Source organism: Lampetra planeri, chromosome 28 (genome assembly GCF_965212315.1).
Source record: "Lampetra planeri chromosome 28, kcLamPlan1.2.h2, whole genome shotgun sequence".
Taxonomy (NCBI): domain Eukaryota; kingdom Metazoa; phylum Chordata; class Hyperoartia; order Petromyzontiformes; family Petromyzontidae; genus Lampetra; species Lampetra planeri.
Genome location: NC_136134.1, coordinates 8093418 through 8116884, shown reverse-complemented (window position 1 = coordinate 8116884; position 23467 = coordinate 8093418). Strand labels below are relative to the sequence as shown.

Here is a 23467-nt window from a genome sequence, read left to right as displayed (position 1 = left end):
TCATCATGGTGGCTAGAATATGTTAACTACCTCGCCTGGTATACAGGAGGTCGTGGGTTCGATCCCAACTCTGACGCCTGCTGTATATTTGGAGTTTGCGTGTCTGTCTCACATCATCATCACGGTGGCTAGGATATGTTAACTACCTGCCTGGTATACAGGAGGTCGTGGGTTCGATCCCGACCCTGACGCCTGCTGTATATTTGGAGTTTAAGTGTCTCTCTCTCATCATCATCACGGTGGCTAGAATATGTTAACTACCTGCCTGGCATACAGGAGGTCGTGGGTTCAATCCCGACCCTGATGCCGGTTGTATATTTGGAGTTTAAGTGTCTCTCTCTCATCTTCATTACGGTGGCTATGAGATGTTAACTACCTCGCCTGGTATACAGGAGGGCGTGGGTTCGATCCCGATCCTGACGCCTGCGTGTTTAGAATGTTGCGTGTCTCTCTATTCTAGTGATCGCGTGGATTTTTCTCCGGATCCCCCAGGGGTTTCCCTCCACATTTAGAAACCTGCGTTTAGCGTATTTGGCTGGTACACATTTCCACGTGATAAGCCACTTCATTGGACTATCATTTGTGGCCAGTTGGCTTCTGAAAAAAACAGCTATATAGGTCAGTGGGCCTTACCTGGTAAAATAAAGAAATAGTTTAAGATATCGTAGAGACAATTAACAACCATTTATACGCAAGGAGCTGATTCAACGAGATTGCATGCGGAGAGAGTGACAGATTACCAATTTAGGGCAGGAGATATATTTTCATCCGGGCTATTCACAGCAACATTAGAATACATATGCGTGAGCGTTAAAAGGGAGCAATAGAGTGACGCGAATTAACGTGAGAAAATGTTAGCCTGCCCGTGTCTACTGACGACACAGTCGTTGTACTAATCAATGAAAATGCACTGCAGAAGAATTACACTGGTCAACACACTTTTTCTGGCATAAGGTATTCCAACGGGTTTAAGGTATTTTTGGGGTGCTGATTCCAAATCTGGCATCAGTTTTTGTCTATCACATCAGGTTTTTGAGATATCAAATATTGCATTTTCAATAAAAACTGCAGAAGAAAAATATTCAATAAATGTGGATATCTACATAAAATGATATTATAAACACACTATCCTAAAAATACAGCACCATATTTTAACACTAAAGCAGTCACTGACTCGCAACAACTTGCAATCATAAGTGACAGAGTTAATTTAGGGTAAAATCAATGAAAATGGGGTATGCCGATAGCATAAAAATGAGATGTGATAGAGCAAATCTGAGATCAGATTTGGAATCAGCGCCCTGAAATTAGTCTAAAACAGCTGCAAAAGTCCAGGCCATAAAAAAATGTTTTTTTTGTTGACCAGTGTTATTGACGAAATCAGGCTGCAGTGTTGGCCTAATGTAAAATAATAATGAGCAAAGTCAGATAGTCCAATATAATTATTTGAACAAATTTCGATTTAAAGCTTTCGTGACTGCAGGGATTCATCTTCTTGGTTCTTTCGGTAAAGTCACGTAGTTTTTACCGAAAGAACCAAGAAGATATTTGAACAAACTAAAGAAAATAATTGTTTGAAGTTACATTCATTCCGGAGTAGGTATATCCTTTATTAATAGCATCATACTAACAGCTGGCATCCACGGCAACAGTCACGTAGGACATGTTGCACTTTTTGTTTGAAGGAACTTAGAATTTAAATGCGCAGAATGAGGCCAATTGTTCTGGCCAGCATCTGGCCTTACTTAAGCTCCACGCGTTATTGACTTCGTTTTTTTACGACTCATGCCTTGTCCACCACCTACCTGCACATTTTATTGTGACTATGCACGACTTGATCTTTAAAACGTGAATCATGCACACAGAATAGTTTAGTTTTTTTCCCTTCCCGGTTTGTTTAAATCTCGATATTTAGAAACAAAAGTGTGGTTAATTTATTTGGCTGCTATAAATGTTTTTTTAATACATTATAAGCCACTTCGTTAAGTTATCATTTGTGGCCTGGTTGCCTCTGAAAAAGAGCCATATATTCTTGGTTCTTTCGGTAAAGTCACGTAGAAGGGAAATAATAAAATAATATTAATATAAAACAATAAAAATTCTCACGACGTTTCGACTGCAACACAAGCAATCATCATCAGGTGTGCCATATAGTTCAGTGGACCTTACCTGGTGAAATAAAAAATAGTTTAGTTTTATACTCTTAATAGATCACGACGTTTCGATCGCCTTCTGTAGACGGTCGCTTCTTGTTGCGATCGAAACGTCGTGATCTATTACTTTTTCTACCTACGTCACTTTACCGAAAGAACCAAAGAGTATGGATTCCTGCAGTCACGAAAGCTTCAAATCGAGTTTAGTTTTAGTTTGTTACATCTTTTATGTCAACCCGATACTAGATATTCTGTTGATTTAAACAAGTCTTCAATGTCACATTGCTTACGTAAATAACACAGTGGCTTTTATTGAATGCATTTACAAATCTAGGCCTGCGACGAGATGTGGTGAGTGTGTTTTATAGGAAGCCAGACTTTAACTTCAATAAATATGTGAGAATGTGATATGTTTTTACTTGTAAATAGTCCTGATTCTGGAATGCAGATATCTACTGTTGCCCGACACACTACGAATCTAAAGCATCATGAAGTTTGAGATATGCCTTGTAGCATGGTTGCACTGAAATTTGCTCTTTGTATATATATATAAATATTCTACATGAGTTCAGAATAGTCGCACGGCGTGTACAGATCACAGCCTGGCCACCACTTTGTTTTGCACCACAAACACAAACTTCAAACGTTCTCCGCTTACCAATTGGCATCAGACAATCAGCACAAACAAATGCCATCTCCTGAAACCTGGACGACTACGAATGGTGCAACTGCAGTCAGCAGCCTCAGACCTTGGATCACACATGAATGCCACGGTCCATCTCCTATCATTCTACGGCAACGATGCATCAGATGTATATCTGCTAAACTTCTTTCGCACTGTACATAGCCAACCGTGCTAATTGGAAGTGCGGGGGAAGGACAACAAACGAAACACAAAAAATGCTGATCCCTGATGCACAAATGCATAATAAAAAAATCTCCATTGTGCCACTGTGGTCATCCAGAACAGACCGCACGACGTAGAACGACGCAATGCCCGATCCACAAATGCAAAGGAGACATCGCAGCGATGCGCTCAGCTGCTCCTGACGCGGGTTATCCGGATTGAATGTGACGTTGTTAGTTGCTGCTCTGCATCTGCAGCAGCCGCGCGAGAGAAAAGAAGACGCGATTCAGGCGTTCGCCATGAGGCTACTCTTGAAGCGATCCACCGTGGCTCACCCACCGACATCGAAACGACCATAGAGACACTGCCTAACAGATGTCCGCCACCGTGCGAACGAATGAGTGCAACCCTGACACTCGAACAAGGCTGAACGAGGCTTTAAAGAGCAAGCGGGCAAACCAGCAAACGAGAATTTTAAAAAAATAAATGTTTGCGAAACCTCACGTACGTTGTTAAGTCAACGTCGCGCAGATAACGTTTCGCTACGGGACACATTTGGGCTGCTATTAGCTCGCACGCCCCTAAATTCACACCGTGGATCACTCCGCGATCCTAATCGCGTGTGCCAGTCACACCAGATTGTGGGTTCGTACGGGAGGGACGGAGGGAGGGGATCTTGTGTTTTTTTGGCCCAACGTCACATTTCAGCACATTATCAAACCCAGCCGGAGCAGGGCTTATACAACACTGGGGCACGATCACACACCCGTGTGCCCACGCAGAAACGTTGCTGTGATATTGCACTAACCCGTGGAATGTGTGCGGATGTTCGCATGCTACTTTGCAAAGGCATTTGCAGATGAATCATTGCTTTTAAAGCTATGCTGTTTCACCAATGGTTGACCGAGTTGGTTTGATAGGTTCTTGTTCGCTTTATTATTACAGATAAATATGTTTAACCTTTGTAACGTAATCGGAGGCATCATTATTGAATTATTAATGTCTTATTAAAATATAATACTGACCTCAGCATATTGTTATCTATACCAGTGAAGGTAGCAGACTGTTTCAAAAACTCAAAATAACAGTAGATTTTAAAAAATGCCCTGTACTTAATGAAGGGAACCCTCCACAGAGGTTTTTTTTTTTAAATAAGGATCACACATTCGGCTAATAATATTGACGACAATGCCCTTCATTTAGACAAGAGGCGTCCCTCTATTTGCAAAAAAAAAAATACAGTTAAATCCAACAACAAACAAGTGACTATCTGGACCAATGCGTTCCAGCAGCATACATATGAATGTATATCTTTCCATAGTTTCATCGCGAGGGTGCTACCAGTGTCCCGCCGTGAGACAGAGAAGGCAGCTGCAGCTCTTGGTGTTCGAAAACGGCCCGCAGAAGTGGCTATCACGAGGCAACCTCTGAGATTCCTTCAAGCAACCTCTGGTCAAATTTCGATGTAAAGCTTTCGTGACTGCAGGGATTCATCTTATTGGTTCTTTCGGTAAAGTCACGTGACTTTACCGAAAGAACCAAGAAGATGAACCTCTGGTCACACACACACACCATAGAGGCAGCAGCAGCACTGGCCCACCCCACTCTGCCAGGTGACTCACAGCAAAAACCGAAATGTCACCAAATATAATTTGCAGAGATTTAATAATGAGCTTGTTTTTTCGTGCTGTCGTCGTGGATTATACCGAGACCATCGACTCACGGCATCCGAGAAAAAAGCAGTGCAATCACCGACAGCTGCCTGGATTCGAACCGAGGATCTCAGGTGTTGACAGCTCAACTATTCGTGAAATGGTGGCGCTTGTGTTGGCGAGGATGGAGGTGGTCGAATGGTGCCATCAGATCCGGATTACCTTTGAGGGTGGCGGGGGGCCTGGTGCAGGTGTAGAGGTGTTACGGATGGCAAACAAACACACTGGGCGTGGTTACGCCCGTACGCGAGAAGATGCTTACATCCACGTCCGCACCGTTGAGCCTGGGGGGCTAACACGGCGCTGGAATCCCCCGCGGCCCCACCCCTCAGGGGGGAGTTGCCATATAAGGCGGTGAGCCGGAGGGCTCGGGGTTCAGTGTTCAGCTTAAACCAGTGAAGCAAAAAGACCGGCTAGATAGGCCCTGGGACTCCCCTGGATCGCTGTCCTTCTCAGGACCGACCAGGGCAAGCCAGTGGCGTGGCCCCGAGAGCCCAGAGCCGATGTTCTTCTAAGAGCCGGTCTGGTGACTCAGGGTGCCTTGATCCCAGCTTAACCAGAGCTGGGTCAGCTAGCCTCCCTCTAGCCCTGTAGTGGAGGACCTGGGAGTAGGCTAGCCGGGATAGAGATTGAGGGATCTCCCTGTTAGACGGGTGAAGGGGCCGATACCCCTTCGAGTGTTGTATTCTTGGCCTGTGATACAACTGTGGTTAATAAATAAGTGTGCCTCCGACTACGTCGTCCAAGTCTCCTTGAACCATACTACACAGGGAGTGGGAGGGAGGGGGCGCTGATATCGTAGGGGCCTATCTTAGTATTTTTAGCTCCCTTCCCTACCACCGCTGCCAAACACCCCGTTCCCCCCCCGCCCCCGTTTTACCCTGGTAATTTGTCATTCTATGATTGAAAATAAATATGGTGTTGTGAATTGTAAATGTAATTCGAAGTTACAATGAACGCATCTATTTTAATTTCAACGGTGTCATTTTCATTATTGTAAGAGCAATTCATAATTTTAGGGGGTTCCTTCAGCATTCAAGCCCCCCCCCCCTCCCGGGCCCTAAGCCATTGGTGGAAATTCCTCATTCCTATGGTAGGTGAGAGTATGTATATTTTTTAAACACAGGCCCTGCATTAGTCCGAATCTGTATTTAGACTGGAAAAATCCGATGAGCCATGAAGCTCTTTCTTTACAGATGTCAAGTGGGGGGGGGGGAGTCAACAAGTTATAACAACAAATGAAACATGAAGATAAAAGAGCAAGACAGAGACATATTGAGCAAGTTAATTATAGAAAATATTAAGTGTAGAAGTACAATGTGCACTCGTACATGAATTTCTGCAGATTTGTCAACAATACATGCAAAGCTTGGGGCAAGGTAGAAAAAACAACAACAACAACAACAACACAGTCCCGAGCACGGGTTGGCTACGTACGGTACGAAAGGATTTCAACATACACACATTCCCACGGTGAGCCCATCTATACGACACAACCAGCATTTAATAAACGTTTTTTGGATTAGATCGCGTTATTTATAAATGGGTAACAACGCGATCTCACCCAAAAACGTTTATTACGAATAATATTGGTCGCGAAAGCCTACGTGTTAAACAACCACGACAGTTAACCGACGATGGGCTGAGTCAACCCCCCCCCATTGTCCATCCGAACGCGCAGCCTTTCCGACGACGAGCCAATTGCTCTACCGCTAAGCCACCAGTCCCTAGTTTCCCGGCGCTGGGTGCGGTGCAGTTGTGCGTCTCACGATAGCAGTGCTTCTTGCTGGGCCCCAGAGAATAGCCGGGGTAACAGGAGCAGGCGAAGGATCCGCGGGTGTTGTGACAAACGTGCGAGCATTGCGCCAAACCCAGCGAGCACTCGTTAAGATCTGCGAAGGAGGTGGAGGGGCGGGTGGGGGTGAGGGTGGGGGGGCGGAGAAGACGGAGAGGGAAAGATCGGCTCAAGGCGCGTGCACAAAAATGACGCGAAAGAAATCGGCAATTTGTCCGGCTCGTGTCTCGTGATGGGCTCTTTCGGCACGCTTCGCTGTCCGTCTCCGCTTCGCCTTGTCGGGTTGCCTTAATTTAGTCGGATGAATGCGAGATGTTTCCAACGAACTGTGAGAATTCTGAGTGCGTTCGGTTACGGGGAACACAAATGGTGATGTCAAAGATTGAGTGATTTTATTTGTTTTAAAAGAGAACACATTTCTGACATTCCGTAATTCAAAAATGTTTGTTTTGGCACTGCGACAGCGAGTTTAAAGTTTCTTTATAATTCAAAACAAATCATGAAAATTGACACTTTCGCGAAGTATAAAGCTTTGCCAATGAATCAAACGCATTTTTTTTTCTTTCGAGAAGCACTTACAAACAGCATAGCAAGTATTTCAAATTAGGTTTACTTTGGCAGCGAGAGTGTCTACAAAGAGCTGCGGGGAAAGAAAAAAAAAAGCTTCACCTGTGACTGGCGTTGGACAAACGAAACCTTAGCACCACCTTCCTCCATCGCCCCTCAACTATTTCTGAACTTTTTTCTTCTCGATATTTCCCGGGCGTGTGATGGACTGACACCTCGCGTACGACACGCCTGGAGCCTTCTTGGCAGATTCGCGCGCGAGCAGACGGACCGCTTTCTTCTGAGCCCCGCGCGGTCATTTCCAATTTCCCTCGCGCGGAAATGGATTTCGCTATGCAAGTCTCGCGGTCGTTTCTCCCCCACTTCCTCGCAAAGGGGGCGGCGCGGTTTAGCGAACCCGAAACGTCGCGTGCACGTACACGGCACGCGCGATGTGGCCCACTGGGGCGCCCCAGTGACGAGATGTTAACTACCTCGCCAGGTACACAGGAGGTCGTGCTTTCGATCCCGACCCTGATGCCTGCTGTATATTTGGAGTCCGCAAGTTCTCCCAGTGGTCGAGTTGATTTTTCTCCGGGTTCTCCGTTTTTTTTCCCCTCCACATTTACAACGAACATGCGTTTTGTGTGTTTAGCTGATATAAATTTGCACGTGATAAGCCACTTCGTTGAGCTATCATTTGTTATAGCCAATTCTCTTCTGAAAAATAGCTATATAGCTCAGTGGGCTTAACCTGGTAGTTGTTTTGTGAACAATTTGCGATGAAACGCACCTATCTGGATTCAATTCCTAGCCACGGCTAACATGAGAGGTTTATGATATCATTACCGGGCAGGACATCTATTTGAAATATGTTAAGAACAGACATTTTTTTTGCTTGACGTGGCCGAGTGGCATCGCGTTCAGCACTTGTTCTAGTGGTTCGTGGTTCGAATCCGGTAGGCTGCCCTGGTTAATACACCAGATGCATTATCTATCAAACAAGTGCCATCTGCTTTAGTGTAGTAGACGTTAGATGTCTCCATGACACCATTTAAAAGAGTAAGCCATCGTTTGCTGCCTTTATGGTTCAAACTTGAAACATCACTAAAAATGGGAAATGCATGGCAATCGTCCCCTTCTATTGTGAAAATGTATCAGGTATGTTGTGGGACAGAGTTGAGACTCAGTGAGGCTTTTAAATGAATATATTAAATATGTGTATGTAAGTTGACCTTCTTTTACACCATACGTAGCCAATCGTGCTAATCGGATGTGCGGCAGAAGGACAACAAACTAAACGACAAAAGCAGTTCTAAAGTTTCAATCTCGATTAATTAAAAGTGCATGGCTCCAGTGGTTTCCTAATATCGGAAGGAAGAACATTCCAGACGGCCGCAGAAGCGCATCTGAAATTGCGCGACGTGGGGATCATCGTCTTTTTTCGATGACCAGCAGCCAAAAAGGTGCCGCTGCGAGGATGATCGGAGTTTGCGTGATGATTTATGTTCCTTCTTGAGGTCAGCGGGGTATTGTGGTTTGTTTGTGGCAAGCACTTTGTGTGTGTAATGAGTGCGACCCTGTCACGTGAAAAGACACAGGAAGGCCAATTGTGAATATGTAATATAAAGACAGCAAGTCCGTTACTCCACTTTAAGTAAAGTTTATTATTTTATACATTGGCCTACGCGCCTGCCAGATCTACAATTTCCAATGTGGTTTATTTAAGCAGGCAAACTGTCTACCCGTTTTGACCTTCAGGGATTCGTCAACAGGGAGTCTGCCGGCTTGCCAGACATTATTGCAAAGAGCAGTGGATGAAAACAGTGGGGCCCATTCAGCGCGGAAGGCAGCGAGGGCTCCTCGTAACGAATGGCGTGCCGCGCACATGTGCGGCTCTGGTGCTCATGCAGTAATGTGCCGTGGTGGGCGTTTTATTGGCACGTTTCATCTCTCTGAAAACATGATTGTTCAAACTGTTTTTTAAATCATCCGCATTTTCGTCCAAGTGCTGCGATTTTTGTTTTGTTCCAAGCGACGGACGTTTTTTTCTTCATTTGTTGCAGCGGATCCCATTTATTTGGCCAACGAACTTTGAACTCTGCAGTTCCTCCACCGCACTTCATTCGCGGCTACTCACAGATGTGGGCACGTCGGCGTTCGCGTTGGGATCATCTCGAGTAGAGGTGAGCTTCGGTGGAATTGTTCGTCACACGCGTCGCACGTGATGTCATGAAGCAAAGGGGTGCAGCTCTGTTATAGATATCTTGGCTCAAGCCACTGCTGGTGAAAGGCCTCCGCTGGAGGGAGTCCTTGAAAAATTGAGGGTATTTTTGGCCTTCCCTTACGCACTGGCCAGACATCCTGGCAGAGGTGGAAGTACCCACACTTTACCCCACCACACGTGACCTGCCGATCAAGGGACCGTGCTGTACCCAGTCCCGGACTAAGCTAGTGTGGGGCTTGTAGCATAAGTTATAAGGTGGACCTAAATAAAATAAAAAAAAACATAACTATTAAAACACAATTTATTTCCTTGCACGGTGAAGTAATTGTATTTTTTCATTTGCTATACAGACAGATAATACGACAAATGGCTAACCTTAAACACCCAGTCGTTCACAAAAGTTGAAGGCGGTATAGTACTCTAGTAATAGAGCAAGTGCAGAATCACTGAACCGGAATTGATAGCTTGAAAGCATTTAGCGTGGGGCCCTTTGAAAGTGCGGGACCTGTAGCATATGTAGCTACCTTGCTACTAGGATAATTCGGCACTGGGTGTACCCATTCATACAGCTGGGTGCCACAGAGGCGGTGAGGAAGATTCGCAATACTTGCCCCCCCCCCCCCTTTGATTAAAATTAAAATGCCGTGGAGGGGCATTTGAACCAGTTGACCTCCGGTCGTCTTAACCGTCACACTATGAGTCAGCATCCAGCGCGTGTACATTATACTCACATTTGCAGTAAACAAAACATCTAATACATATTATTGTTTTGCTTGAGTCACTAATGAGAGACAGGAAGTGAGGAATCTCAATCGTGTCAGCTTGCACGGTGGTTTGAGCGCACGGCTTGCGAGTTGCGAGCTTGAATATTGTGCGGGCTTCCAGCCAGTGTTGATTAAAACATTGAGTGCAAGTCCGAAGTCAACAGTTATTGACCGGTGTATAGACTTTGCCTTGCCAAAGGAATGTTGAATTTCCACCACCGACTCAAAAATTGAGCACCGCCTTCATTATTTTGAGTGGGAACCCACGTGAAAATATGGCCGAATTAATTTAACAAAAAAAAAAGCTTTCAGATATTTATTTTCTGCAGGGCTGACATACTGTGTAACTTCTTCAGTCCAGGAGTCGTAATTTCATCCCGAGGAATTTAACGATGAAAATGTAACAAAACAAAAGAGGCTGCAACAAGAGAAACACGCGGATTGGAGAACATACGCAAGGTGAAAGGCATCATTCAAACTGTTCATTAAAAAAAGTGAGCGGGCTTGGGCAGGGCTCGTTGCTGGAAGGGTTTTCGATGGCTGATGATCAAGAATTACGTTGGAGTGCTAGCCAAGGGATGTGAACGCGTCCGGAGAAAACGCGTCCACCGGGGAGACGCAGCGATGGAAATCGGTGCGCACGGGAGCCGGTGCGAACGATTTCGTCGCAGACAACGTTTTGGAGGGCATCCATCCAGCAGTGGATTGATGATAGCACCCTGTAGGTACAGCCCCACAAGGTGCTGCTCGTTTTCTTTTTTACCAACCCCAGATTAGTGATATCGTTGTATCCCTCTAGTCAAGCGTACGCAACTATTTTCTCTAATGGGTACAACGGTCCTATAAAAATGGGTAAGACCGTATCCATGGGCTCAATTATTCTGAAATGTCCCAGCAGGAGCAGAAAGAGGGAGGGGGGGGTAAATCCGGTTTATTTACTCATGAAAACACGCAGCACCCATTAAACTCAAGGCAAAAACACAAACCACTGGAATAAGGTCATTTGTTTTGACGGCAATCATCTTGTTTCCTTTGCTTGGTATATGGACATCTTCTGTCCAGTCGATGTTTGCTATGTGTGTGCAAGTGCACGCGGGCGTGCGCGCGCGCGCGTGTGTGTGTGTGTGCGTGTGTGTGTGTGCGTGTGTGTGTGTGTGCTCTGGGCAGTAGTAGTCAAGTCGCCCTCCAAGAACAACTGAGAGCTGAGAAGCGACACTCAACGATTCGGCGCAGTGGGGAGCGCAGGTGGTGCATCTGCCAAGCACCTCGGTCAGTTAACGTGTAACAACTCTGGGTGTGTCCCATGACCTCCTTGCCAGCGAATCTTCGACACTTCTCGTGGCATCAAAGTGCGTCTCGCCTGGTGCAAGGTCTGTGAAGATGTTATCGTCTCTGCTGGATGGTGAATGGCGGCTGTGGTTATTGATGTGATCCCAGCGGTTGCTGGGTTTACTCACGGTCCACAAATGCACGCCCTTGGCAAAGAGTAACGGAATCTATCTTGGATCTCCCGTAGATCAACTTGGCCTAAAATGAGTGCGTTAACATCAGCGCTCCGGAAACAAAGTTGGTTGGACGTGGATATTTTTGATAATTAGAATAATAACGACCATTATTTATCCGGGAAAGCTTCACCGAGTCTCAAGACTTTTTTTTTCCAGGATGGCCCGACATTGGGATGTTTATCCGGTAAAATTCATGAGTGTCTTACAGGAGGACAGTGGAGTGCCCGGTGAAAGCTCACACAAACGAGGGGGAAGACTCAATCGTGCCCCATCGACTCACTACCTCACCAGGTCCCGTGCCTACAACACCCGGCATGCCCTAGTGGGCTCCGATTCGAGCGCTAACCAGGCTCCACTCGGCTTAGCTTGCAAGATCTGACGAGATTTGGCAATTTCAGGGTGATTTAACCATGGTCAAGGTGAATATGTCGACACTGATAGGTGACTTTGTTCACATATTGTATTTTATATACTTCACTCGGCTGTGGCACAGTTGTTGAGAAAGAGTTTGACTGCGTCAGCTTGGTGCAACTATGCTCAAACATCGAATAGGAGATGAACAATCATTATTTGTATATATTTACCCGTGTGTGGGTTTTCTCCTGGTTTCCTCTCTGACGACGATAAAATCCCATCGATTGTTTTCCCCTTGTGCACCCTGCGCGCCGTGCCAGCCTTAATAGGAACTCACGAACCTTGCTGATTTCATCGAGGAGGATAAACCATCATCACGCGAACTCCGGTTGTTGTCATTGTCGCCGCAGCGGTTTTTCGCTAACACTCGAACAACGCGGCGCTTTCAGATGCGCTTCTGTGGTCGTCTGGAATGCTCTTCCTTCTGATATTAGGAAGCCACTGGAGCCACGCACTTTTAAAGCTAGGATGAAACTTTTTTTTTTATAATAGCTTTTTAGGTTTAGTTTTTTGTCCTTCCCCCGCACCTCCGAATAGCACGGTTGGCTACGTACGGTGCGAAAGAAGTTCTACATGCATACATACTATCCACACTTACTTCCAACGGTCGATGAAGAAAAACGTGGACTGTGTGTGTGTGTAGACGTACGTGCGAGCACTCGGAACATTTGCTGTCGGGTTGGTGTTTGTTTATCGACGGTGCAAGCCGAACAGCGGCCCCTTTTCAGCCCCAGGCTGAAATAATTCAGGACAATTCTACTGCGGATTGCTTTAGCATTTAAAGTCCAGCAAATTTCTCACATTTCACATGTAATTACGGACAAATAAGAGGCAGTGGTTCACCTCGGCCAAAAATTCATCATTATTAAACGCAGTGCCCCCTCCCCCCACCACCCCAAATTTTGACACGTAACATTACACAACTTTTTACATTCATATACTGATATTTATCGCGGTCATTGGTTTGAAATATATTTGAAAACAGATCTGTTTGTTGTTTATTGTGTAATGAGTCGTGAGCTTGCGCCGCAGCGGGTCGAAGTGGTGCCCACGCGCAAACAAACCAAAAATCATCAACGCATTCGTCAAGAACACTGCGGCCGTGTGAGAAAATAAAACATATAATCGGTGGTGCTTTGGCCAATGTCCCTCTTTCATAGCGCGGCCAAAGAGTGGACAAGAGCTGGAGACCGCACTTCACCCCGTGGGGCCTGATGAGAATCACATTTGAAAAATGTTTGTTCCTGATGACCACTTATTCCACGACCTCTGGCTGGCGTAGAAGATGAGGTCCAAAGCGCCCTCCGGGAGTGACTCTCTGCAGCTCCCTGGAGTGGAAGCCCTTCTGCCGGCAGCGGTGCGAGCAACCAATTGTTTCCGGCGAAACCCCTGACCTTTGGAAGCGATACTCTTAGTTTTTTCGGTAAAGTCATCTGGTCCAACACCATGTGAGACTAGGCTCTAAGGAAAGCTGTCTCGGGTGTGGACCAATCAACTTCAAGGACAGTGCATACATTATCAGAGTTATGTTTTTTTATGTTTGCATTATGACTGCAGGTATTGTGGTCTATGCAAACATGACTCCTTGTAAAAAAGGTGTCAGTTTTGTTGCCAGAGAGAAGGGTAAAAAACCAATAATCAATGAAATTGAAATTAATAAAAATAATAATAAAAATCACGACGTTTCAGAGGCAACACAAGTCTCCGTCATCAGGTGGGACCGTCACAGCCAGATTTGCTGTATCAACTGAGGCAGGGATTCCAAGATGCCGTGACATGCAGGCTGTCGGAGACGGTGGGGGGGGGGGGGTGAGCGAGACTCACCGTCGCATGTCCTCCCGTCGGCGTTCAGCTGGAATCCCGCACGGCAGTCACAACGCACCGAGCCTCCTTCGTTGTGGCACTTCTGCGAGCAGCCACCGGTCTTGTTGGTGCACGGGTCGATCGCTGGCGTGGGAGGGGGGGTAAGCAAATGATGCGGTGATGCTGCCGCTGGTGCTGCCTTAGGCAGTTGGGCACAAGCAACAACAACAACAAGCTCATATCTGTGGGAGCCCTTTCTGCCAGTATCTACATTTACATATCGAGCACTTGACTCTCCGACACACCACCGGTGTGCTCAAGTAGTAACGAATTGGCACGTTTTGTTTACGTGACAAAAACCTACTGATTGGCTGTGTTGGGTGGTGGGGGGGTTTCACGACACATTTATATTTACACGCTCTAACCCAAACAATGGATGATATTGGTCGTGAAAGCCTACTGTGTGTTAAACTGATACGTGAGCGGTGACGTGTTGGGCAACAGCCCTTCTTCATAGCACGTCAACTTAAGGATGTACATCTTCACAGATTATTGCCACGCAACGAAGCATTGCATGCTGCTCCCACACTTGCAGTGACACAAGGTGCAATGGTCAATTGTAACAATGCATATGCACAACGATTCTTTGGATAATCCACTGCTGGATGAGGGCCTCCCCACGCCGTGGGGGTTATGTGACCATGCTTCACCACGTTCCTCAGCACGGGGATGATGAAGGTTGGGAGCATAGAATTCGAAGTGCCGAAACACAGTACAACATAATGGATATTCTGCACTGCCCCCTTAAAATCTGTGTATGTATGACGGTCACCCACAGAAGCATCATCCACCAGTAAAAGAAAGCGTGCTTAGCTTCCTAGACCTCATGAGATCAGGCACATTCCAGGTGAATTAGTTAAAGGGCTAAGTTATATATATAGATATGTCTTATTGGTTCTTTCGGTAAAGTCACATAGAAGGGAAATAATACAATAATAAAATAAAACATAATAAAATAATTCTCACGACGTTTCGGCCACAACGCAAGCAGCCGTCCTCAGGTGAAGAACAGGTCTGTCGGAAAGACAGCGTCTGACAGACCTGTTCTTCACCTGAGGACGGCTGCTTGCGTTGTGGCCGAAACGTCGTGAGAATTATTTTATTATGTTTTATTTTTATTATTTTATTATTTTTCTTCTACGTGACTTTACCGAAAGAACCAAGAAGATGAATCCCTGCAGTCACGAAAGCTTTCAATCGAAATATATACATACTTTTTTAATGAAGATGAATTTCTAAACTAATTGAGATGAAGTATGAGAATTCCCAAGGAAGCAAAAATTGCATTATCATTATTAACACATTGAATTGAACATGCAGACACACTCAAGCTCTCGCAGGCTACAAATCCACGCGCGCGATTACACAACCTTACAGACGCAGTGGCGAAAACACATTATTTACACACCAGACAAAATAAATCCATATTTAACAAAAGTAGCCGCATTCATATCTCGAGTTCGATCGCACGATCATTAATCAAACAACCTTGCTTGATTAAAGAATGTTTTCATTCTAGATTTGAAGCTTTCGTGACTGCAAGGATTCATATTCTTAGGTTTTTTCGGTAAAGTCACGTAGGTAAAAAAATCTACATGGCAGATGCTCGGTCTCATTTACAGCATTTGTTATGTAGGCTATGCGTAGTCACAAACGCACCTCTCCATAACAAAGGCTGAGTCATTTGTTATGCAGTCTATTCTTAGTCTTAAGCCTCCCCTTACTATATACGAAGTGGTATCTCTTGTAATCTCTCATTTACTTGATACAGCTGTCGGGCTGTGACGGTTCCACCTGAAGACGGAAGCTTGTGTTGCCTCTGAAACGTCGTGATTTTTATTTTTATTTTACTTTTATTAATTTTTATTTTTTACCTACGTGACTTTACCGAAAAAACCTAAGAAAATGTTTTCATTACGAACAACTAAATGGTTTTGTTGTTATTATTCTAAGATTGGGATGGAGCAGTGGTGCAGTGGTTAGCACATTACACTTTGAACCCTGCGACCTCAATGCAATTCCCAGCCACGGCTAACATGAGAGGCTATGTCAGCTGCATTCTTATTTTTTTCATGAAATTATTATGAAGCTCGGTTGAGATTTGTAACGTTTATAATTAATGTTTTTTTTATGTTCTATTGAATTGTAAATGTACTTTATCTGAAGGTGCAATGTATCATGTGTCTCCTGGATAAACAAAGGTCGCTGCTGCTTACGCCTAGTAGCAGGTTATATCTGAACCGGTCCTGACCAGAGTGATGAGATGTGGTCAGAAAACCCCCATAACTGACATGGTATAGGTAAGCTTTCATCCAGCAGTGGATTGACAAAGGGCCATACATTATTATACTTTTTAAAGCCAATTGCAATTATACGCATACCGGGCAATTGCTAGATGTGCCTACATAGCTTTCAATAAATTGCCGGCTTTTTTTACGTACAATAAATATACAAAATAGGAAGCTACCACAGTGTATTGGTGAGCACAATTTAAATTTCGATTTAAAGCTTTCGTGACTGCAGGGATTCATCTTCTTGGTTCTTTCGGTAAAGTCACGTAGAATGGAAATAATAAAATAATAAAAATAAAACATAATATAATAATTCTCACGACGTTTCGGCCACAACGCAAGCAGCCGTCCTCAAGTGGAGGACAGGTCTGTCGACAGACCTGTTCTCCACCTGAGGACGGCTTTTATTTTTATTATTTTATTATTTCAATTCTACGTGACTTTACCGAAAGAACCAAGAAGAGCACAATTTATTTGCAATCCGGAGGATGCCATTTCTATCACCTGGCAATGCAGGCGAAACAACGGTGCAAACTTTCACTCAATCTCCCTGCCTCTGCCCATCCAGCAGTGGAAACGGGTTTACCGCAGTTCGACAATCGGCAGGCTGCATGTGGTGGTGTAAAGTGTGAGTGCTTCCACCTTTGCCAGGATGTAGGACCAGCGTGGAAGAGAATTAATTCTAGATTTGAAGCTGTCGTGACTGCAAGGATTCATATTCTTAGGTTTTTTTTCCGGTAAAGTAACGTAGGTAAAAAAATAATGAAAGTAAAATAAAAATAAAAATAAAATCACGACGTTTCGGAGGCAACACAAGCTTCCGTATTCAGGTGGAACCGTCACAGCACGATAGCTGTATTTTTTACCTACGTGACTTTACCGAAAAAAAACCAACCTAAGAACAGCGTGGAAGAGTCGGCCAACATCCCCTCTAGAGGGATGTCTCTAGAGCTCGCTCTCGCGGAGGTCCTTGTGCAAGCAGTGGTGCTAGCGATCAACTTTCAGGACTGCACCTTTATCTTTGCCTATTTCATACTTCAAATCAAAGTAAAATTCCCCGCGATGCATTCTTTACGTGGCATTCCACACATTAACGCTAATATCCTTGCTACGAAAACAAAACACGGAGAAGATGCAATTGTGAACATTTCTTCAGCGTGCTCGAACGGTGACATCACCTCCCCCACCACATCAGAAAAAACATAATACATTAATGAAACAAAGCATTTGCTGGCAAATATTTTCCATTTAATGGCCAAGCCAACAGCTGGGTGTGAGCGGTCAAACGACTCAAAGCTGTGCTTAAAAATTTCGGGGCGAAGAGAGAAATGCAAATCGCCCCATCCCCTCTCGGATTCCTGAAGGAGGCAGGGGTTAATGAGGGGCCACGATCCAGTGGGGGTCCAATCTTTCTCAGGCCCCTTTTTTGATGAATTGGCCCCATCTGCCACTCTTAACTACTTCATTTTTCTGAGCGTCACTCCGAACAGATTTTTTTTCAGCTCACCCATATTCTCAAAGAATTTTCACAAATAAGGGAAACGTGAAAATGTGGAGCCATGTAATTGCTTGCTCATGACACTGCCAGATTAAAGGCCACCATTATTAGCCTTTCATCCAGAGGTCACTGGTTCAATCCAACTCTGTCCACTCAGCAGTATATATGGGCACTTCACAGTTATTGAGTCTCGATGTAAAGCTTTTGTGACTGCAGGGATTCATATTCTTGGTTCTTTCGGTAAAGTCACGTAGAAGGGAAATAATAAAATAAAATGTATTTTTATTATTTTATTATTTCCCTTCTCCATTACTTTACCGAAAGAGCCAAGAATATAGTTATTGGGTCATCGAACAAAGACGGTCACCGTGCTTTCAGATGCGCTTCTGCGGCCGTCTGGAATGCTCTTCCTTCCGATATTAGGAAATCACTGGAGCTATGCTCTTTTAAATCATCTCGATTGAAAACTCGTATTTTTTTAGAACTGATCTTGACTTGAAGCTTTCGTGACTGCAGGAATTCATATTCGTTGGGTCTTTCGGTAAAGTCACGTAGATAGGTTAAAAGAAAATAACAAAAGACTATGACCGCTTGTGTTGCGATCGAAAAGTCGTAGTTTTTTGTTATTTTGTTATTTTCTTTGAACCTATCTACGTGACTTTACCGAACGACCCAAAGATATCTTTAGAACTGCTTACTGTGTTTAGTTTGTTGTCCTTCCCCCACACCTCCGATAAGCACGGTTGGCTCCGTATGGTGCGAAAGAAGTTCAACATACGCACGTACAGAGCGGGAGCTATTCTTCCAAATTGGCCAGGTATCTTGGAACAGGTGACCAGAATTTACATCAACCAAACACAGAGAACATAATCTACATTGTATAATTCAAATTTTAAACGTATAACGCATGCAAACAGTGTACGGGGGGAAACACAGTTAAACCCCCGACCAGTTTGAGGTCCAGTATGACCAGCACCAGTCATTCATACCTTCCTCAGGCACTAACAGGCACTTTACCCCAGTTATTCATACTGTCATCAGGAGCTAACATGCACTATACCCCAGTCATTCACACTGTCATCAGGAGCTAACAGGCACTATACCCCAGTCATTCATACTGTCATCAGGAGCTAACAGGCACTATACCCCAGTCATTCACACTGTCATCAGGAGCTAACAGGCACTATACCCCAGTCATTCACACCTTCATCAGGAGCTAACAGGCACTATACCCCAGTCATTCATACCGTCATCAGGAGCTAACAGGTACTAAACCCCAGTCATTAATACTGTCATCAGGAGCTAACAGTCACTATACCCCAGTCATTCATACTGTCATCAGGATCTAACAGGCACTATACCCCAGTCATTCACACCTTCATCAGGAGCTAACAGGCACTATACTTCAGTCATTCATACTGTCATCAGGAGCTAACAGGCACTATACCTCAGTCATTCACACCTTCATCAGGAGCTAACAGGCACTATACCCCAGTCATTCGTACCGTCATCAGGAGCTAACAGGCACTATACCCCAGTCATTAATACTGTCATCAGGAGCTAACAGTCACTATACCCCAGTCATTCATACTGTCATCAGGATCTAACAGGCACTATACCCCAGTCATTCACACCTTCATCAGGAGCTAACAGGCACTATACCCCAGTCATTCACACCTTCATCAGGAGCTAACAGGCACTATACCCCAGTCATTCATACTGTCATCAGGAGCTAACAGGCACTATACCCCAGTCATTCATACTGTCATCAGGAGCTAACAGGCACTATACCCCAGTCATTCACACTGTCATCAGGAGCTAACAGGCACTATACCCCAGTCATTCATACTGTCATCAGGAGCTAACAGGCACTATACCCCAGTCATTCACACTGTCATCAGGAGCTAACAGGCACTATACCCCAGTCATTCACACCTTCATCAGGATCTAACAGGCACTATACCCCAGTCATTCACACCTTCATCAGGAGCTAACAGGCACTATACCCCAGTCATTCATACCGTCATCAGGAGCTAACAGGCACTATACCCCAGTCATTAATACTGTCATCAGGAGCTAACAGTCACTATACCCCAGTCATTCATACTGTCATCAGGATCTACAGGCACTATACCCCAGTCATTCACACCTTCATCAGGAGCTAACAGGCACTATACCCCAGTCATTCATACTGTCCTCAGGAGCTAACAGGCACTATACCCCAGTCATTCACACCTTCATCAGGAGCTAACAGGCACTATACCACAGTCATTCATACCGTCATCAGGAGCTAACAGGCACTATACCCCAGTCATTAATACTGTCATCAGGAGCTAACAGTCACTATACCCCAGTCATTCATACTGTCATCAGGATCTAACAGGCACTATACCCCAGTCATTCACACCTTCATCAGGAGCTAACAGGCACTATACCCCAGTCATTCATATTGTCATCAGGAGCTAACAGGCACTATACCCCAGTCATTCATACTGTCATCAGGAGCTAACAGGCACTATTCCCCAGTCATTCACACCTTCATCAGGAGCTAACAGGCACTATACCACAGTCATTTATACCGTCATCAGGAGCTAACAGGCACTATACCCCAGTCATTAATACTGTCATCAGGAGCTAACAGTCACTATACCCCAGTCATTCATACTGTCATCAGGATCTACAGGCACTATACCCCAGTCATTCACACCTTCATCAGGAGCTAACAGGCACTATACCCCAGTCATTCATACTGTCCTCAGGAGCTAACAGGCACTATACCCCAGTCATTCACATCTTCATCAGGAGCTAACAGGCACTATACCACAGTCATTCATACCGTCATCAGGAGCTAACAGGCACTATACCCCAGTCATTAATACTGTCATCAGGAGCTAACAGTCACTATACCCCAGTCATTCATACTGTCATCAGGATCTAACAGGCACTATACCCCAGTCATTCACACCTTCATCAGGAGCTAACAGGCACTATACCCCAGTCATTCATATAGTCATCAGGAGCTAACAGGCACTATACCCCAGTCATTCATACTGTCATCAGGAGCTAACAGGCACTATTCCCCAGTCATTCACACCTTCATCAGGAGCTAACAGGCACTATACCCCAGTCATTCATACCGTCATCAGGAGCTAACAGACACTATACCCCAGTCATTCATACTGTGATCAGGAGCTAACAGGCACTATACCCCAGTCATTCATACTGTCATCAGGAGCTAACAGGCACTATACCCCAGTCATTCATACTGTCATCAGGAGCTAACAGGCACTATACCCCAGTCATTCACACCTTCATCAGGAGCTAACAGGCACTGTACCCCAGTCATTCATACCGTCATCAGGAGCTAACAGACACTATACCCCAGTCATTCATACTGTCATCAGGAGCTAACGGGCACTATACCTCAGTTATCCACACCTTCCTGACTGGTAGAGAACACACTCATCTGCGCTCAGAATTTAATGGAATCCTGTTGCTCAGCCACCAAAGGTCCAGTACACCAACGCGTGGATATCAATGAATGACACGGGAATGGAGTAGCTCGTGAGCTCCGTGAAAATCTAGGCTGATCGTGATGCAAGAGCTCGCGTTGAGGACGAGCCCCGAGCCAGCCGGCGGCCGTGGGTGTGCCCGCGGTTCCCCCATTGTCACGCCGAGGCGCCGCGTCACCTTCGCAGCGTTTGCCGTCGTCCTTGAGCCGATAGCCGTGCGGGCAGCGACACTGGTACCAGCCCGACGGGAGCTGGACGCACTCGTGCTCGCAGCCCCCGTTGTTTATGGTGCACAGGTTGGTCGCTTTGCCCGGCGGAGGTGGGGCGCAGAGGTAGTGGGGGGGGAAGAGAAGAGATAGACAAAAGCACAGTATCAGCAAAGAAAAACAGAAGGAACATCCGGGGGATAGACAACGCAACATGCTGTTGGGGGAGGTGGCTTCTCAGTGTGCGGGCACTTGCGAAGGCCGGCGCAGAATCTCGATTGCAAACTCATTTATTGGATAAAAAGAAACTGCTTTTTTGTGTGTTTAGCTTGTTGTTTAGCGTGGTCGGCTACGTACGGTGCGATAGAAGTTCAACGTACATTTACAAAATAGACTCGGATAATATCCAGGTTGCCAAGAGACTTCAAGCCCCTGATCAAATTTCCTGTCAACAGGGGGCTAAAGGGCATTTGAGTTTATTTCAACAGTCAAAGTATGGAGGTATTATTAATACTGGTAGGAACGAAGTGGACCAGACCACCAATAGATTATATCGTCCGTCCGTCCGTCCGTCCGTCCGTCCGTCCGTCCGTCCGTCCGTCCGTCCGTCCGTCCGTCCGTCCGTCCGTCCGTCCGTCCGTCCGTGTATCAACATCGACCCCTACTGCAAACACTTGGCAGGACCCTACAAAAACCTTTTGACTCAGTGGGGCTTTCCTGGCTTAACAAGTGTAATAATACATTATGTTTATATTATTTGGTTATTCGTTCCTACCAGCCCACCCCGCAGGGTCCTGTTATTAACATCGTACCCTGCTAAAATACAAACATATTGCACGTTGAAAACTGAAATTACTTATTGAAGGTAAAGTCGCAGGCCTGCAATTTCTTGCTCATACTACTGCTGGCAGAAGGGCTCTCCAATATATGCAGCTCTCCCTCTAAGAGAGCATGTGGCTAAATCTTCTGCACTGGTCAGACATATCGGATATGAGGAAGGTGGTACCCACACTTTACCACACCGCAATCATATATGCCAATTGACTAACTGTATATATGCACCATAGATTACTTACATTTAAACCACTGTTGTTCGGCAGACAGACGTTTTAATTGAGGGGGGAGGGGAGGGAGATTGCTATCTCATCTGGGGTGGCGATTCTAACACGTGAGGTTGATATGTTAAACGCATGTTTGGTTCTCCACAAACTAAGCCGTGTCATGTGCTTCCCCCTTAGCTGCAGGGCTTCCACACAAGCAGATATTGATTTGTCCATAGTTAGCATCTGTGGAGATGCAGGCCGGGCTCGGATGCCACAAAAGGCTCTCTCTTGTGTTGCAGCATAGAAGCACCGTGCAATGCATCACGATGCATACAATGTATGCGTAAAAGAAAAATAAAACTCACGTGAAATTGCACGCACAACAAAATCGTTTTGAGTACACACGTGCATGTACTTAAACCACCGTTTTGCCAAACGTTATATATATTTATTTTGCGAAAAGCCAAGATCCTTCATAAATGTCAGGCTCCTGGATAAAACACAAATGTGGAATTTGGGTAATCACGAGGCAAGATTGTTTTCGTGAAGAAAAAAAAAACCAGTAAGCTTCAAATAATTTTGTTTCGGTAAATCAATTATTCCGAAACCAAAATTCACGATTAATGATTGTGCCTCCATGTGGGGCAAGTCACAGTGAACTGGATGTTGCGTCTCATCTGCACACAAAGCACACGAGCCTCGGAAACGCCGAGCCAATGTTCTCAACGACGCTGAAGCTCTGGCAGAGAGTCGAGCACTCTGCATGAGTCCATGCTCTTTGGGCGACCGTAACAAAAAAAAACAAAAAATAAAAAAAATCCACGGCTAAATTTTGCCGTCCGCTCGCCAAAAGGCCAGAGTGCATCGGTGAATCATACGTCATGCAGCTCCCCTCCAAAAAGAAGCCCTTTGCCCAAGTGTGCTGTGAACACTCAGCGCGTGATAATTCCTACGCTCTGTCCACTAGCAAATCAACGCCACTCACAGACGCCAGCTCCGTTAAATGTATCATGTCTGACCTCGGCTGTTGTGTAACGCGTTACCGGATCGGGGCATCATTCAATGTTATGAGTGAAAAAAAGAAAACAACG

General features: G+C 45.3%; 1 protein-coding gene across 1 annotated transcript in view; it reads right to left on the bottom strand.

Moving 5' to 3' along the window:
• Nucleotides 1–23467, bottom strand: part of LOC144728262 (uncharacterized) — a 35133-nt gene that overhangs the window by 9662 nt on the left and 2004 nt on the right. The window contains exons 3-5 of the mRNA XM_078607571.1: nt 21306–21431; nt 13788–13910; nt 6482–6604 (exon numbers count right to left, since the gene is read on the bottom strand). Coding sequence (XP_078463697.1) covers nt 6482–6604; nt 13788–13910; nt 21306–21431 — 372 coding nt within the window. The remainder of the gene's footprint in view (nt 1–6481; nt 6605–13787; nt 13911–21305; nt 21432–23467) is intronic.